Raw genomic sequence first — 15,916 nt, forward strand, 5'->3', positions numbered from 1 at the left:
TGTTTTTAGTCTCAGTAATGAACTAGAAAACATAAAATATATGTGTGCGATATAACAATTCGCCGCAGTATATAACCTATTTTGCATGTAGGCATAAGGTAAAAGGAGGTCATACGCGTGAGATGCAAACGTTTACGTATAAACACGAATGGTTACGCTAGTCTAATAGTAGATAAATGCCCTATAGTAGACTAAAATGCTACTCAAGTAGGGGCACTGTCAAGTCTGCAGCCCACGTAAACGCGTGCAGTGCGTGTATACTTGTGTTATAGGTTGCGGTACGTTCGCGCAGCTAATCGGTATGCCTGAGAAGCAGCGGCGAAAAAAAATAACTCGACTCACCTTATCCGATGGGATGCCGCGCGAGCCCATGGTTAGCTTGTAAGAAAGAAGCTTTTCGTCTTCTCTCCCGTGCAACAGCAATGCTAGCAGTAGCTAGGAGGGGGAGGAACCAGTGTATCACTAGCCAGCAGCCGCTTCTCTCGCTTTCTCTGTCTCTTTCTCTGTCTCTCGCTTGGCTGTCGTTGCCTCGAGACACTGCGAGTCCTTTTTAGCTGCTTTGTATACGACTTGCTTCCTTCCTTCCTTCAGCAGCAGCAGCAGCAGCAACAGCAGCAGCAGCAGCGGTTGAGAAGTTCAGAGTAGCGCTCTCGTTGTCGTCGTTTGTAGATATACAACGTCAGAGATTTCAAAGAGGTAAGAGAACGAAGTAGTAGTTGTACTGCTGCCGCCTTTGGCTGCTGATGCCTCGCTGTTGTTGTTGTTGCTGTTGCTGTTGTGGCTGCTCGATCGTGTTGTTGTCGCAGTAAGAGCTAAGCATCATCTTTTCTCACTCGCGAGGAGTTTTGCATAGGACAAGAGTGCAGTAGGCGGCGTCGGCTGTGATGCACCGTCTGACGCACCGACAGACTCACACTTACACATTCACAATTCACAAGACACGCGTGGGCCAATTTTTGCACCGAGCCACACGACGCACACACATGCACACGCGCGCGGTCACTTTTTCTCTCTCTCTCTCTCTCCCTCTCTCTTTCTCTGGCTATTGCACTTTTTTTGCCCTTGCTGGCGACAACGAGGAGAGAAATTTTTCCTCGTCGATTTTTCAGCTACTCGAGCCAGAGGCACTGCGTTCGCTTTCGTTGCTCACTGCTGCGGAGGCAATTTAGACTTGTGGCACACACAATACGCGCACTGAGACTTTAGAGACGACGACGACGACAAAATGAGTCGACGGAGCTGCACGTATATGTATATGTACGAGTATACATACTACCACTGATCACAATATATCACGCACACTCGCGCGTGGCCAGAGACTGAACTGCTGTGAACGACGATAATCGCAGCGCACATATACACATGTGCACACACGCACACTAACTGACGTCTTCTTGATTAAGCGAAACTACGATAATAATGAGTAGCAGCAGTGGCGACGATTATTGTAAAGGATACCATTATCTGCACTTATTCATACGTGTAGGCGCAAGCAATATAGGCTCGCTGCATGTACGATGGAAAGTATCATATAACGACAACGAGTGTCAATGCGAGTAACAAGTTATTGACTCGCTAGATGAATTAAGATTGATGTACACCTATACACGTTTTATCGCCTGTAGTACGTATGTGTATGGCTCTGGATATCTGCTGTTGCTGATGCTATATTTATATGTACGCGTTATGTACACGTACAGATGTAAGGTTGCTTGCACTTATGTATAGCTGTATCCACGTCTCGTTCTCGGCCTATACACAGCCAACATACAGATAGGCAGGCAGACAGAAACGAAAGAATAATAATACACAAATAAAACAGGAGCAGACAACGCGCACGAGGTTATACTTTATATAGGAGAATAGACGACCCGAGTAGGATTTGTATTATATATAGTTGCGGAGAGATGTAGATGTTTTTTTAAGAGCTCAGCTCTCTCTCTCTCTCTTTCTGATGGTATAGCAGCAGCAGCAGCAGCAGCAGTCGTTATCGATGCTGCTCTTTCTTTTTTCCGTCGTCTTCGTTATAGCAGTTTCAAGGGTTGCACGTATAGCCAAGCTCACAATCACTATCGAAACTATTGCACTATCGGAGCGATGCACAAAAAGAAGAGCTGGTCCAAGTGTCGCTTGTGCTCTTTGCTCAGCAGCTATTATATAGCCAGTATCGGATACTCAGGGCTTCTACCGCAGTGGATGCAGCAGTCATCAATGCCAGCTGCAGTCCGAATGATGTATCGTGGGTGTGTGGGTGTGTGTGTTAATCACAACACTCGAAGCTTCGTCGTCGTCGCAGCACTTGCCACCGCACACAGACACACACACCTACACACCTACACAAACTTGACACTTGACAGGGAGAGTCGCGGGACAAGTTGAGATATCGAATAATAATGGAATAATCGGACGTATGCAGCCAGCGCACAGGGCAATGTTTCGCAGGGGACAGCAGTCGCTCGGTCGCGCACCAAAGATTGTCTGTTATTAGCACTGGCTGTACTGCAGAACACAAAAAAAGGACGGAGAGCGGCTGAAGCTGGCCCCGTTAGAAGACGATCGACGCGAATTCGTGTAGGTATTGTATAGCCGAGCGACGCAGTAGATACGGAGCGCGTTTTATAACGACGAATTATGCTCGACTAAAATGGCGAATATACACTCGCACACATTCACGCGAGTCTCAGTCGCAACTCGCAACTCTCTGGCAAGTCGCACAGCTTTTTCTCTCTGTGTATGTGTGCTGCTGCTCTGTGTATGGGTGCGCGTGTGTGTGTGGCTCGATCGGGCTCGCAGTCGCACCTCCGCGCGCCACAGGCAAAACTCTCTGTGTCAGACAGCAGCAGCAGCAGCAGAGCGCAGAGCTAGAATCGCCAACACAACCAGCCCAGCAGCAGCAGCAGCAGTTCGTCTCGCAGCCGTACTCGAGTGGGGAGAGCTGCAGCACTGCATGCACACACACACACATAGATGCTCGACTCGCACACTCGTGCGCGTAACAGAAATGCGCGCACGCGAGATATCGCGCGGACTTGGCACACAAAGCAATAGCGCATATAGTATACATAGAATATCCCGCAGCAAACGACCAAAACATCGGATGATGCTAGCAGCTCCCTCTGAGCCACCGACCAATACCTACACCAAAGAATCGACGATGAGACACGAGACTACATATGTGTGCGAGATGCGGCTCGCGTCGGGGGGCCACGGCCAGTTCGCTTCTCATGCGCCAGCTTCGAGCCCAACCTCGAGCTCCGCGGGAACGACCTCGCGACTGAATTTTTACACCGAGCTGCGCTGCGTGATCTAACGTTGCGATTGTCCGTGCGCAGATCACGCCTTTATCGACGGCTATCCCACGAAATGTTGTTTTACCGGCTTCGACAACGATTCGATGCGCATCGACTCGCCCGGCCCTTTGAAAATTCACATTTTCAAATAAGGGCATAACACCCTTGCATTTCTTACCAACATTTTACGCAAATCGTTGTATTGGAAAAATCTTGACAAATTAAGAACCCTTTGAAATATATAGTTATTTTTGCCTTGCAAAAAATTCCAAGTAGGATCCGTAAAATTGCTACAGGATTCCTACACTCAGTGTACTTCTGGCGGTTGGATTCTCTAGAAGGCATTGTATATGAATTAGCACCAGAAGTGAAACTTCAGAGTCCTTTTCTTCGGTTAAATTTTAATTTTGGAATTTTCATGAACTTTTCTCGATTTCGAATTTCCATTTTTTTGAATTACATTGTGACTAGTTCGAACTTTAATTTTTTTTATTCCTTTGACTTGTTTTGACTTTTTTAGAATTAATAATATTCGTTTAAACGTTTTTGGGTTTATTTACTTTTGACAATCACATTTTGACTTGCTTGAAGTTTCACTTCTGATGGCTGTCCATAGACAGCTTACTTAATATTTTAGATTTACTGAAAAACGAAAGAAAAGTAGAATCACAAATAAGCTGGGCATATATACACAGTCGCAATGCGATGGCCCGCGTAGTGTCACACCCACGGCAAAGTGATGATGAATAAATACAATTCAATCTACTTCAAAGCCAAGCTATGCTAATTAATAAGAAAAATTGTGGACTGATTTAATTTTACTATTTACAGACACTGCTAAATGTTTAACAAAATATTAAAGGTACTTTTATATCATTGCGCACATTTTATGGCATGTAAACACTTCAAAAACCACTCATTCACTTGATTGATCTTTGTAAAAATGTTTTTTGCAATATATACTATAACAGGTCAATAAAGGATTCAAAATGAAATTGTAAAAAAATGTAAAAGAACAGCAGTGTGATCTGCAAATCAAATCAAGCCTCAACAAAATAAGAAAAATTACTAAAATAGATTTAAGTGAGCGTTTATTGTTCATTATACTGTTTCAGATGAATAATTAAGATTCATTTTTAATCAAATGAAGTTATTTTTATTCTATTAATACTATTACAGCCATGCAAAATTCAATTTTAAAGTATTTATATTCTGGTTTGTACAAGAAATGGTAAGTTTAAATAATACCAGAAATCACAGTAATATATGAGCAAACAATAAATTTTTTGGCAATAGCTAATATCTTCATAAAATAAAAATAAAAAACTGAATATACCAGAAACATCAATTTCCTGAAACTTAAATATTCTTCATAAATACAAAAAAAAAAGAAACAAACTATATTTAGTCTTATGAAATAACTAAATTAATTGTCCTTTAAACGTTGATTTTTGGCCCACGTACATAGTTTTTATTCAAATTATAATTATTAAATAATTATAAAACCTGGTGAAATTATTCCAACATTAACAGACTCAAGTTTGGAATTGAATACACTTTCTACTATTTTTCTATTTTTTATAAAAAAACAAAAACGAAAATTCTTAGCATTTTTTTTAAAAACGCTCTTTATACTTTTCAAGGTAATTTAATTTATGTATACTACGATTAAGAATATTAAAGATAATAAAAATCACAATAGTCGCACTCAAACAGGACATACACATAAGAAAAAATGTACCCTTGGAAGATTTCCAACAGGAATTACTAATATTTTCATCAGTTTTACCTCTTTTACCTCGTACAAACATTACTGCATTTTGCGAATTCGTGTAACAAAGTTGTATCTAAATGGACAAAAATTATGAGATACAATTTCGCTAAATTATTCACGATATTATGAATTTCGGAGACGTTAATTTTGGTAATGACGAAAAAACCACTGCAATAATAATTTTTTCTCCTAAAAAAGGATTGATACTCTTATGCAGAGGGTCATACAAAGCAGCCAGCTGCTAAATGGTTATATAACGTTCCTTTAATTCCACAAATAAAATTTATTTCTTCAGAATCTTGTGGTCTGGTGTCATTTTCAGCATCTCAAACTGTTCATAGAAACTGACTTCATACTTCATCGGTTATCGTGTTAATTGAGTTTTGCTATTTTGCTTAAAACGATCCTCGAGATAGCCTGCAATCTGTAAAAACAAGACGAAAACGAAAAAGTATTGTTAAGGATGGTAGGATTACAATGAGAAGGTATTCATTTAATAGTGTTTTAATTGTTAAATTACAATTGTTTAATGCACTAGTAATTTATAAATATATTTACTGAGAAAAAGTAAAGTTAGGAGACAATCCACTTCAACATTTCAGAAAAATCGATTTTTTCACGTATATAAATATGCATATCGAAATAATATGTAATTCGCATGCTAATCTTTTGCAATCAGGATTGTTAAATTACATTTTTTGCAATTTGGAAATATGCAAGCTTATTCAATTTTTTTTAATTTTTAGGTTTATACAACTCTTTAAATATGTGAAAATTAACGGAATCTAAAACTAGTATAATTTAAGTTAAACAAGAGACATTTAAATCTCCTACTTTTTCAGAATTTTTAATAGCTTTTATAGACAAAAACTCGAAGGTGAGGCCAAAGAAAAACATTTGCGATGAGATAATAAAGTGGTAAATTTACATTTCAGATAAAATTTATCTAAATCATAAAAAAATCGTTTTTTCCTCAAATATTAAAGATAGAATAATTTTTTATGAAAAAATCAGCAGTGACAAGAGAAATAAGAGTTATCAATTGCACAAAAATCGAAAAGCCTATGAAAATTTGTTCAGTCTTAAAAAATGTATATTTGATTTACAAAAATAACTTATAAACAACGATACAACTAGATGTCATAAAAAAAAAATATTAAAAATTCGAAACATACATTCGGAAGTTTTAATGTTCGATGCAATAATTTCACATCGTCACCTTGAAGTACCAAAAGCCTCTGTATTATTCGGTTCTCACTGTTATACACAAACATGTAAACAGATTTTTATTAGAAAATCATTGTATAACGTGTAAAAATATATTATAATTTTGTAAGTAACATTGACGAATATGCATGTGAATGAATTGCACAAAAAAGCTTTAAACATTCAAAACTTAACACCAATATCAATTTTCTTAATTTATTTTATAAAACTTTGAGTAACGTTTGTTCCATCACCGTTATAATTGAATATCTTTTTCACTTGTCCTTGCATTTACATTATTCAATTATATAAGTATATATTTTTCTAAAGTACGAACTAATCTACGTGAAAAACACACATATAAAAATAATAACAATTGTAAATGATCTACAAAAGCATATATGAAGTGGTACAATTTTAGTCACAATGGTAAATTTTGTGAATTGAACATGCAGTTCTAAATGGATCATGATTTAAATTTTTTAACATAAAAATTGTGGTACAAAAAAGAAGAAATTCTACTTAAGTATCACTATGACGATGTGAAGACATTACAGGTACATAAACAGTAAAAATGCAACAAATGACTGGATACAGATATTGCAAGAGGTGTCAAATGTAAGCGTGTAATTTTACGAGTTAAAACGTGACGTATAAATTACATGTAACATTAACAACATAGTTGCTTTAAAAAACAAAATTCTACCCAATAAAATGAACAAAATTAAGGTTTGCATTGATGAGTAACTATTTCATCCTACTACTCTTTATTAGTTTTCTCTACCTTTGGTTTCGGTCGATGGGTATCCACTGCAGCGATAGGCAACGTTATGTTTTCCATTTTACATCCGTAAGCAACTGGTGTCAATTTTATAATCGTATGTAGAGGCACTTGCAGATATGGCAACTCATCTGAAACAAAAAAGGTCGGATTCGGTTGTAGGTATGGAGCCAAGTACGGATTTTCTTCTGTCGTCGTTTTTGAAAGGGTTTGGGATAAGGACCGTATACTTTATTTTAATCTTTCATCAAAACATTTTTTGCAAACACGATGATTCTATCTATGAAATGATGTCAATATATTGGTTCAAAATCGCGAAATTTAATAATAATTACACGAGCAGGATACTTTTGTAATGTTTAAATTATAAATTAAATAATGTTAATAAGCTATAGAAATTATTTTGTGCGTTGTAAAGTTAATTAGATTTGTTTGAGATGAGAAAAAATGAAGTATACATTCCAGTGAATATAATTGAAAAATCAAGGCAAATAAAAAGGAATAAAAGGGTGAAAAAAAATGGTATTTTATCTCTCACCGGCATTTTTGTCGAGGAAGTAGGCGAGTAAACAGCGTAGAACTGCTTGATGACTGATAACTAAAACGTTTCCTTGACGTTCAAGTTCCATAATGACAGGCTCGAGGCGAGCAACCAAATCCTCATAGCTTTCACCTCTTGGGTAGCGATAAGAAAATTTGTTTTGGTCCCTTGCAAGAAAATCGGCCGGATACTTTTTTGATATCTCTTCGTATGTCATTTCTTCGCAGATACCCTGTTAAAACAGAGACAAAGATGAATAAAAAATGTTTAGTTGTAATTATCGATGGGATGGAACGCGCTAGGAGGGGATAGCAATACTAACGGCGTCAATTTCATTGAGGGCTTTCCACCTCTCTTGGGGTGCTTTCAGGTGAATGGCAGTCTCTTTGGTCCTCTTTAGCCAACTGGTCCACACCCTCAAGCCTTGAATGTTTTGTCCCTCGATGTAGTCGCCGAGAGCTTTGGCGTACTCGTGGCCGCGATCGCTGAGGCATGAGTCGCCACCGATGCAGCCGTCGATGTTCATGAGGCTCTCTCCGTGCCTAGTCAAATAGATCGTCCTCGGTACGATGTGTATGTTCATGAGGTAGTAGACGATGCGCGACTGAATGTGACCCTCGTGCTTGTGCACCAGGACCTTCTCGCCGGTGTTGTAGATTTTCATAAAGGACAGATTCTGCTCGTACTTTTCGTCGAGGGGCTGATACTTTTCCTGGTAATGCTCGATGCGTAGCATAAAGTCCGCCAGCACCTCCTCTTTGTTCATGTTGGTGTAGTCGGGACTACTGACTTTCACCTGGAAATCGATAAGAGCTTGGATGTGTACTTGTGATTGGATGCAGATACGCGGCCGTCTCTACCGAGGGACGTAAGGCTGTAATCCGGGCAGCATTCCTAGGTCATCTCTCGTCTCGACAGTCGACATACACATTGCTACATTGTGTGTACGTACATACAATGTGCCATGTGCGTCGATCTCGACAGACGAGAGCTACTTTGACGCAACCGAGTCCGAGTTTATCGCGAGAAAAAAAATAAAAGAAGGAGCGTTGATTGCTCGCGTTCCTCACCTCCATGATGTTTTGCTCGACGATTTCCGGATCGTCGCAGATAGACTCGACGAAGAAGAGCTTGTAATCGTACTGATCGACGACGATCTCCTTGATGAGCTGTCGACGCTCGAAGGTGGAGTTGGTCGCGTCGAAGACGGCCACGTCGCCCTCGTCGGCCAGCCAGTTGCAGACGTCCTTGAGGGCGTCCATGGCGCACTGGGTCCTGATGGCCATGGCCTCGGTGTTGTCGGGTCGGAAGAAGTCGTGGCACTGGTAGGCCGTGGTCGCGTGCCGACGATACTCCCCGAGATTGAAGACCTTCGTGCTGATGCCGATCCAGTTGAGGTAGCGGCAGAGCTTCTTCGAGATGTAGGTCTTGCCGCGCGCCGGCAGACCCACCATGGCGATCACATGCTTCTTGTTCACGGTGTTTTGACGCTCGCCTGCGGAGATGAGCAAACAACGGAAAATTCGTTACTTAGATAGGTTTCCCTCCCTCCCTCTCTCGACGCTAATTGGAAATTTGAGCGAAAAAAAGTATCGATAATCGTGCCAGCTTGTACACAAGCGCCGCTCACGATTGTTTTTCAATTCCGTTTCTATGTTTTCTCGAGTTGCACAGTGTAGACGTCTATATAATGCAAAGCCAAGGTTAATCGAGCTTACATACGCGCCTAATGAACGATCGTTTGCTTACAAGTATTGCACTGACAGATGGATAAAGTGAATCGCGTCGCTTCGTCTAATATGCAATTGCAGCGCGTGAATCGCGGGATAAAAACTGACATGCGGAGAAACGATACCGTATGGATATTTAAAACGATGATGGTAAATCGCAACTTTTGGAACGAATCACCTCGGACACCTGTTGATTTCGCAGCTCCGATCGCCCCTCCATTAGAAATGGCCGAAGCGCAATTTTTTGGCCCCGACGAGCTCGACAGTTTCAAATGCCAAACGCAGACGCGCGAAAAGCAGGTGCGCAAAATTGAGCCGCTTTCAAGACTCGAAACTCTACTTGCAGTCGAGCGGATTAATTCAGCGCGATAATAATTTACGGCACTCCCGAGTGCCAGTAAATATCGGCGCGGAGCTCAATGCGAAATCGAGGGATCCTTGAATTATGCGTGCGCTTATTAACTCGTCGTTGATAATGTCGACCTCTGCGTTGAAGCGAGTCAACGTGCATTAGGATTTTTTCGCTTAGCCCGGCCGATTATCGAGCAAAAAGCAGCTGCAGTTACATGGAGCCTTTCAAATAGGTGGACAAGACAATGTTGTATAATAGGAATTTCGTCGCTTATCGCGTTTTAAAATACAAGCGCATTTATCATCGCGAGCAGGCAATCGACTCGAGTTTTTGTATAAGTAGCAAAAATGTTGTTGTGCGCGACGATGACTATGACAACGCAAAGGTCGCGCGCGCATCGTTATCTCGTTCGTGCAATTTCTCAATACAAGTTCGACTGTTGGATTAGTGCACGCGCGCCTTTCCCGATACAATTCAATCGCCGTCGAGCAGATTGTGCAACGAAACTTCGAGAAATCCGTTTCGAGTGGCCAGATCGAGCAAATTTCCATGTACTCTTGTATATTGGACCGGGCCGTTTTTGCAAAAAATTTTTGTATCGCCTGGGCTATTGACTGAGTTGAAAGTTCATCATATTAAAGATTGCCATTTTCCGAGCGATTTTGCTAAACTTCCGAAGCACGTTTTTAAACTTCAAAAGCCTATCGACACCGGTTGCGGTCACTTTTTTGACTTCTGCAGCCCGGCTTTTTTCATCTGAAACCTTGAACTCTCAGCTCAGCCATGAGCCCAGGGGATACAAAATTTTTTTGCAAAAACGGCACGGTCTATTGTATATGATAATTCTACGAATTTGGACCAATTTTCAAAGCAAATAGAGGGTATGGGCGAACTAATGCTTTCTCTCCCTAACACTCTCTCTCGAGTTTGTTATGTTTGTTATATACACAGGTATAGGTAAGAGTGTGACATGTCGCGCGCCGCCGCGTGTTGCCTAGCCAGCGCGTGCATCACTGTGCGGAGCTACCTACACACCTGCTGGCTCCGTATATAATTCGAGGCGCCAAGCGAGAAGCGATGATTCGCGACTAGCGACTGGCCTGTGAATGCATAATATAATAGAACGAGCGGCTACGCGTATAAGCGAGACGACCGACTCTCGACGAGTGACAAGCGCGATTAATCATCAGTTCTAACCTCAAATAGCCACTCGAACGAAAGACATTGAAAGGCTCAAAGTACGCCTAGGCTGGACAAGGATGCCTCGAGCTCGACTCGATAAACGTACTCACCTCGAATGGGAAATGGCTTGGTCTGTATGGTGTCGGACGAGGGCGGCAAGTAGTGCCTATCGTTCACTGTGTTCTCGGTAGACATCGTTGCAGACAGCATATACACTCGGCTCTAGTAAAAACAAGCACAGCAGTTCAAATTTTCCAATCGTCGGATCGTTGCTCGAGATGAGGTGTTGCAGCACTCGATCAAGTGCTTGTTTGTAAACAAAAACGTTGCTCTTGAAAAGTGGCTACTTTATCGCTTCGTACGAAGAACCTCCTCGACTGATATTACAATGTTTGTCCACGTGAAAATATTCGCGCAACGTCTATTATCTGCTCCAAGTTGCAGACAGTCGGTACGATAAGAGGCTGATGTGCGCGTGTTTTACACGCGCGCAGAGATCAGACTTGCTGCGGGGTAGACTTGTTATCGGCGAATAATGCCCGAGATTTTCTTCTAATCTTTATGCGCTTTTAACCTCTTCTTATGACTGCAAAGCCGCGCACTTATCAGGACAAGAGCCAGTCCAAACGAACGACGAGAAAAATAAATTCGCGCTCTGTCGCATTAACAATTGTATCTCATAGGAATTGCGACATCGATGCACGGCGAATCGTTGGCTCACTTTTCAACGAGTTCGAAACATGACTTTGATTTCGCGTGAATTAATATCCTATTCGTCGTGTGTCACTGGCTCGATCTACCGCGCGCACAAAACGTCGTAGGCTCGAAATTGTAAAAGGTCACTACTGCGGAGTAGACGATCACGACTGCGACTGTACGCGATACTGTCGTCGTTATGTGCATACGTATCGTACGATTTTTAATATGCAGCAGCAGCAGCAACACGACAAGTGCAACGATGACGACTCGTTCTATATAAGTATAAGCGCCCCAACTCGAGCACTCGAAGAAGCCGCGCGTCGTCGTCGAAAGCCAACTACTGCGTGTAGCGTGTGGATGTGCTCGCTGCGCGCTCCGAATGCCCACTAAAGAGTACCGAGTCTGCGAGAGTGCCAGAAGCAGAACCGCTGCGCGGACCGTACTTATCGCTGCTGACAGTGCTGACCGCAGGATTGGCGCGTTGACGTAATAAGTATAAGCGAGCCCATGCTGCGCCGCTTGCAGTTTGCACTGCGAGCTGCCAGCGACTAAGCACGATATATATAATATGTGCAGCTGCTGCGGCGCTTCGTACAATCGACTCTTGCAGCTTGCGCAAAAAGCTCGTTTCACGACCCCAACGACCAGCGTTCAAATAATACCTATCGTGGTACTTTGGCCACCGACTCCCTTTGAACAGCTCGACTTACGCGTTGGTGAAAGTTACGATTCCGTTTCAGCTTGCACAATACAGCTGTATCTTTTCTTCCTTCAGATAGCATTGAGATGTAGTAATAATATTATTGTACGATGTTCAAAGGTGACTGGACGACCATTTCAGCTTTCTTTTTTTGTACTTTCAAGAATAAACGGACTATATGCTCATATACAAACGTCTCTATCTCTTCCGCTTCTCATGAAAAAAGTTTCACTTGGATACATGATTTTGAATTCCATTTAGCTCCTGCCACCTAATATTACTTTGTAATGTTATCAAACTTTTTCTACGTGTATGACTGCTGAAAGACTATAGTTTTTCATGTGGAAAATAAGAGCCACGAAAAAACAATAAATATTTCATTTTTGAAATTTACTTTCAAAAAATTGTTAACTTGCTGAAAAAATTGCGAAGAGTTGCTTGACGTTCATTAAAGAAGATTCAGCATGAATTAGCAAATCTTGTTTTCTTTTAAAAAACGATACTCTTGAAGCAATTTTGAACACCGCTTTAAAGACCTTTTTCATTAAAATTTTATCAACGCTTGAGAAATGTGAAAAACATTAACGATTGAATTTTATCATCGATATTATTTTTTTGTCGGGTTTGAGGGTTTGTGACGTGGCAAATAAACAAATTTTAAAAAGCTGCATGGTATTTCTTGCTTTCTTTTTATTTAACTTTGTTAAATCGAAAGAAAGGGAATTTATGAAAAGTCGTTGCGATATACTTTGTACCAGACTTACATGACGAAGGAGCAGTTTTCAATTTTAAACACATTTCAAAAATAGCCATTATAGACATTTTTGTTCACTCATATAGGATATATTATTGACTAATCAACGTTGTAAGTCGTAAGGTCCGATATTTTTTCTACTGTATGTTACATGCCCATTGATACACAGCTTGATCAAACAGACTTCGCAAAAACTTACGATTAAACTTTTGGAACGCAAGAAATCGAGGAACATCTATTTAAATAAATAACTTTTTAACAATAGATTAATTTAAATATTAAAAAAAGAATGGTATGTACTAGTATAAAATGATTAATCTGTTTTTAGGTATATGTTTTATTAACTTGCTGTTGCATTCGTATTATAACGTTATTTCAACAATATGAAAGAATTATCTTTATTTAAAAAAAAACTTGTTATTTTGCATAATTTTAAAATAAAAAAAATTTAATTTTATAAGAATAGATAACAAATTTGCAATAATGAAGAGGAGAGATTAGAATTTCATAATGTAAAATCAATTATGTGTCTTCAAGTTTTATTGATAAAATATCATGTTATTGGGATATTTTGTTTTTATACATCAGTATTTTTTACAAATATACCGGTATGTATTTAAAAATTATTAAAAATGTTTCTCAGCAAATACTTTTTCATAGTTTTTGAATACTTCATATCATTTTATTACAAATAATAACATATTTCAACTAATATGAGGAAATTACTTTACAATTAAAAAAGTATCCATTGGCTAACTAATATTATGTTTATCTAAAAATGGATTTATTGCAGCAGCTACCTCTTTGGCATTAGTCATATGAAAATGATGAGTACCTTCAACTTTCACATACTGGAAATCCTGACTAGATTTTTTTAGAACATCTCCTATTATTGTCCAATATGTATCTTTTGTGAATGGACCATCCGCTGCTCTAACAACCATATAAGGACTCGTAATACTTTTAGCCATTTCCATACAATTTTCTCGTGAATAAGTCGGGCCAAATCCAGGTATACTTAAACGAAAATCACGAGTATAGAATAATTGGCCCTCTTCTGTTTTTTCACACCCCCTTTTCATTAAACTTCTTACAGCAGGTTCATCCAATGATTGAAATTGAGATTTCTTAATCCAATTAACAATGATTTCATTTTCTGTATACGTAGGTGGTTTGCTGGTCATTTTTTTTTCAAATTCCATCAATTTATCTATTCCATAAGCCAATAGTCGAGTTTGCTGTGCTTGACTCATGCTTAAGAAAGCAAGAATATCTAGAGCTACTACAAATTGAACTTCTTCTGGAAATAGTCTCGAATAATTAAAACACATGACTCCACCCATTGAGTGCCCCAATAATTTAACTTTACTCCAACCAAACTTTTTGATAATTGTCCTAAGAGCTATCATATAAATTTTGTCATCGTATGGAATACCACGAGGGAGCCAACTAGATTTACCATGGCCAGGTAAATCAATTGCCAAAATTGGATGATTTTCTATCAATGGAGCTATATGATCAAAGCTACCAGCATTATCCATCCATCCGTGTACTGCGAGAATAGGCTGTTTGTTACCAGAACCCCATAATTTTCCTGTGATCAATAAATAAAAAATTAATATACTACACTTTGTACACATGAATAAAAACTTATGACTTTACCATCAATTTTTCCCCAAGGCACATCAACTTGTACTGAAGTAAAGTTATTTCGACAAGTATTTTGTTGTATTCTTTTACTTGAAACTATATAACCACATGTTCTAGCTCCAAAGCTTCTTATATGCCTAGCTAACATTGTGCTCCTTCTTTAAAAAGAAAAAAAATTACTTTAATGCAAGTGTATGAATTATTTCTTCTTCCTAAGTTGAAAAACTTATCAACTGAATTACCTTTTACAATGAAGTAAGTTTGATACTGGAACTGAATTCTCTGATTTAAAAGCCTTATGTGAACTGTTGCTACTAGTTAAAATGATGAAATGATATACAATAATGCTTCATATGTTCGCATTAAATTATTCATTTCCAACTGACGCCTCAAAATCTCTTCGCATTATGACTCTGCAATTTTGCTTTATTGACATTTTGCGGTAGTATTTATAGTAAGATTAAAATGTGATTACTTACCTAATTAAATATTCACAGTGATTTTTAAACGGATAAAATCGATAGGAAATAACTATAACTTATCATATGCGCGCTCCAAGCTCAAGGTGATACGAACGAGTTTTTATTACAGCACGCGTTACTTTAGATCACTCACATGCGTAAACAAACGATCGAGTGACGTGAGCGACACTAGACGATTGCATGGCTGATGGCTCGTGCAGAGATCGAAGCGAATTACGAGTTTTCTGTAGCAGACGATTTTTATGACCTTAAAAAGAAACTCACTTGACAGCAACGGAATTTACGCGCGTTTAGCTCTAGCTTTAGCCGCCCGCAGTCTGCACTTGCAGCAGTAGGATACTATTGCTGCCAACTGTAAAGATATTATTTTGCTTCTTAATTGAAAATTGAACCTGAACAGTGGCTTAGGTCTAAGACTCTATAGGATCATAAGTTGTACCTACACCTATCTACAGCATTCTACGCTTTTGTAATGTAAAATATCCGTTAGCAACGAAATGTTCGTTTTTCACTATAGATAAAAATTAAGTTTTCTTAAATGAATTTTTTAAAAGCATGCTATGCAAATCGTAATTTAGAATTTTTGCAATGAATAAAATAGGTCAACTAATTGTGTACCACTAAAAATTTATACCTAAAAATATTTTAAGCAGTAAAAAAATATATTTGAGACTATTTTTTTTATTTGAAAGAAATTTTTTATTACTCATAAAGAATTAATTCGACAATTCAAATTTTGAATCAAGTCAGTTACCCGTCACAAACCAGTATGGTA

The 15,916-nt window shown here is 39.2% G+C and overlaps 3 protein-coding genes across 4 annotated transcripts in view; all 3 read right to left on the reverse strand.

Annotated features, from left to right (window-relative positions):
• The window catches only part of LOC106653249 (ubiquitin-like protein 3), a 31,967-nt gene extending 29,090 nt beyond the window's left edge, over positions 1-2,877 (reverse strand). The window contains exon 1 of the mRNA XM_014372631.2: positions 343-2,877. Coding sequence (XP_014228117.1) covers positions 343-372 — 30 coding nt within the window. The 5' untranslated portion in view covers positions 373-2,877. The remainder of the gene's footprint in view (positions 1-342) is intronic.
• A 1,487-nt stretch (positions 2,878-4,364) lies between these two features.
• Positions 4,365-12,068, reverse strand: LOC106653256 (6-phosphofructo-2-kinase/fructose-2,6-bisphosphatase). Of its 2 annotated transcripts, XR_001339408.2 has the most exons (7): positions 10,967-12,068; positions 8,663-9,087; positions 7,915-8,388; positions 7,590-7,824; positions 7,055-7,182; positions 6,240-6,321; positions 4,365-5,488 (listed from the first exon to the last, which is right to left on the reverse strand). XR_001339408.2 is itself a non-coding variant. In XM_014372641.2 (6 exons), the coding sequence occupies exons 1-6, from the start codon at positions 11,064-11,066 to the stop codon at positions 5,429-5,431; spliced, it is 1,422 nt and encodes a 473-aa protein (XP_014228127.1). In that variant the 5' UTR covers positions 11,067-12,068; the 3' UTR covers positions 4,365-5,428. The 2 variants fall into 2 exon arrangements, 1 of the variants encoding a protein (XP_014228127.1); XM_014372641.2 differs by lacking the exon at positions 6,240-6,321.
• Positions 12,069-13,632: 1,564 nt separating this feature from the next.
• LOC106653098 (probable serine hydrolase) lies at positions 13,633-15,467 on the reverse strand. The gene is made up of 4 exons (XM_014372351.2): positions 15,139-15,467; positions 14,902-15,072; positions 14,672-14,817; positions 13,633-14,603 (listed from the first exon to the last, which is right to left on the reverse strand). Exons 3-4 carry the CDS (start codon positions 14,805-14,807, stop codon positions 13,762-13,764), a joined length of 978 nt encoding a protein of 325 aa, XP_014227837.1. The 5' UTR covers positions 14,808-14,817; positions 14,902-15,072; positions 15,139-15,467; the 3' UTR covers positions 13,633-13,761.
• Positions 15,468-15,916: the final 449 nt, after the last annotated feature.

This window comes from Trichogramma pretiosum, unplaced genomic scaffold, assembly GCF_000599845.2.
Source record: "Trichogramma pretiosum strain Unisexual culture from Peru unplaced genomic scaffold, Tpre_2.0 scaffold8, whole genome shotgun sequence".
Classification (NCBI taxonomy): Eukaryota; Metazoa; Arthropoda; class Insecta; order Hymenoptera; family Trichogrammatidae; genus Trichogramma; species Trichogramma pretiosum.

Coding starts and splice junctions, on each gene's coding strand:
- LOC106653256 (XM_014372641.2), bottom strand. CDS start 11,066: ATGCTGTCTGCAACGATGTCTACCGAGAACACAGTGAACGATAGGCAC. Junction 7,825..7,914: donor CCCTCAATGAAATTGACGCC/GTTAGTATTGCT, acceptor CTGTTTTAACAG/GGTATCTGCGAAGAAATGAC. Junction 5,489..7,054: donor CCCATCGACCGAAACCAAAG/GTAGAGAAAACT, acceptor TTGTTTTTACAG/ATTGCAGGCTATCTCGAGGA.
- LOC106653098 (XM_014372351.2), bottom strand. CDS start 14,807: ATGTTAGCTAGGCATATAAGAAGCTTTGGAGCTAGAACATGTGGTTAT. Junction 14,604..14,671: donor GCCTTGGGGAAAAATTGATG/GTAAAGTCATAA, acceptor TATTGATCACAG/GAAAATTATGGGGTTCTGGT.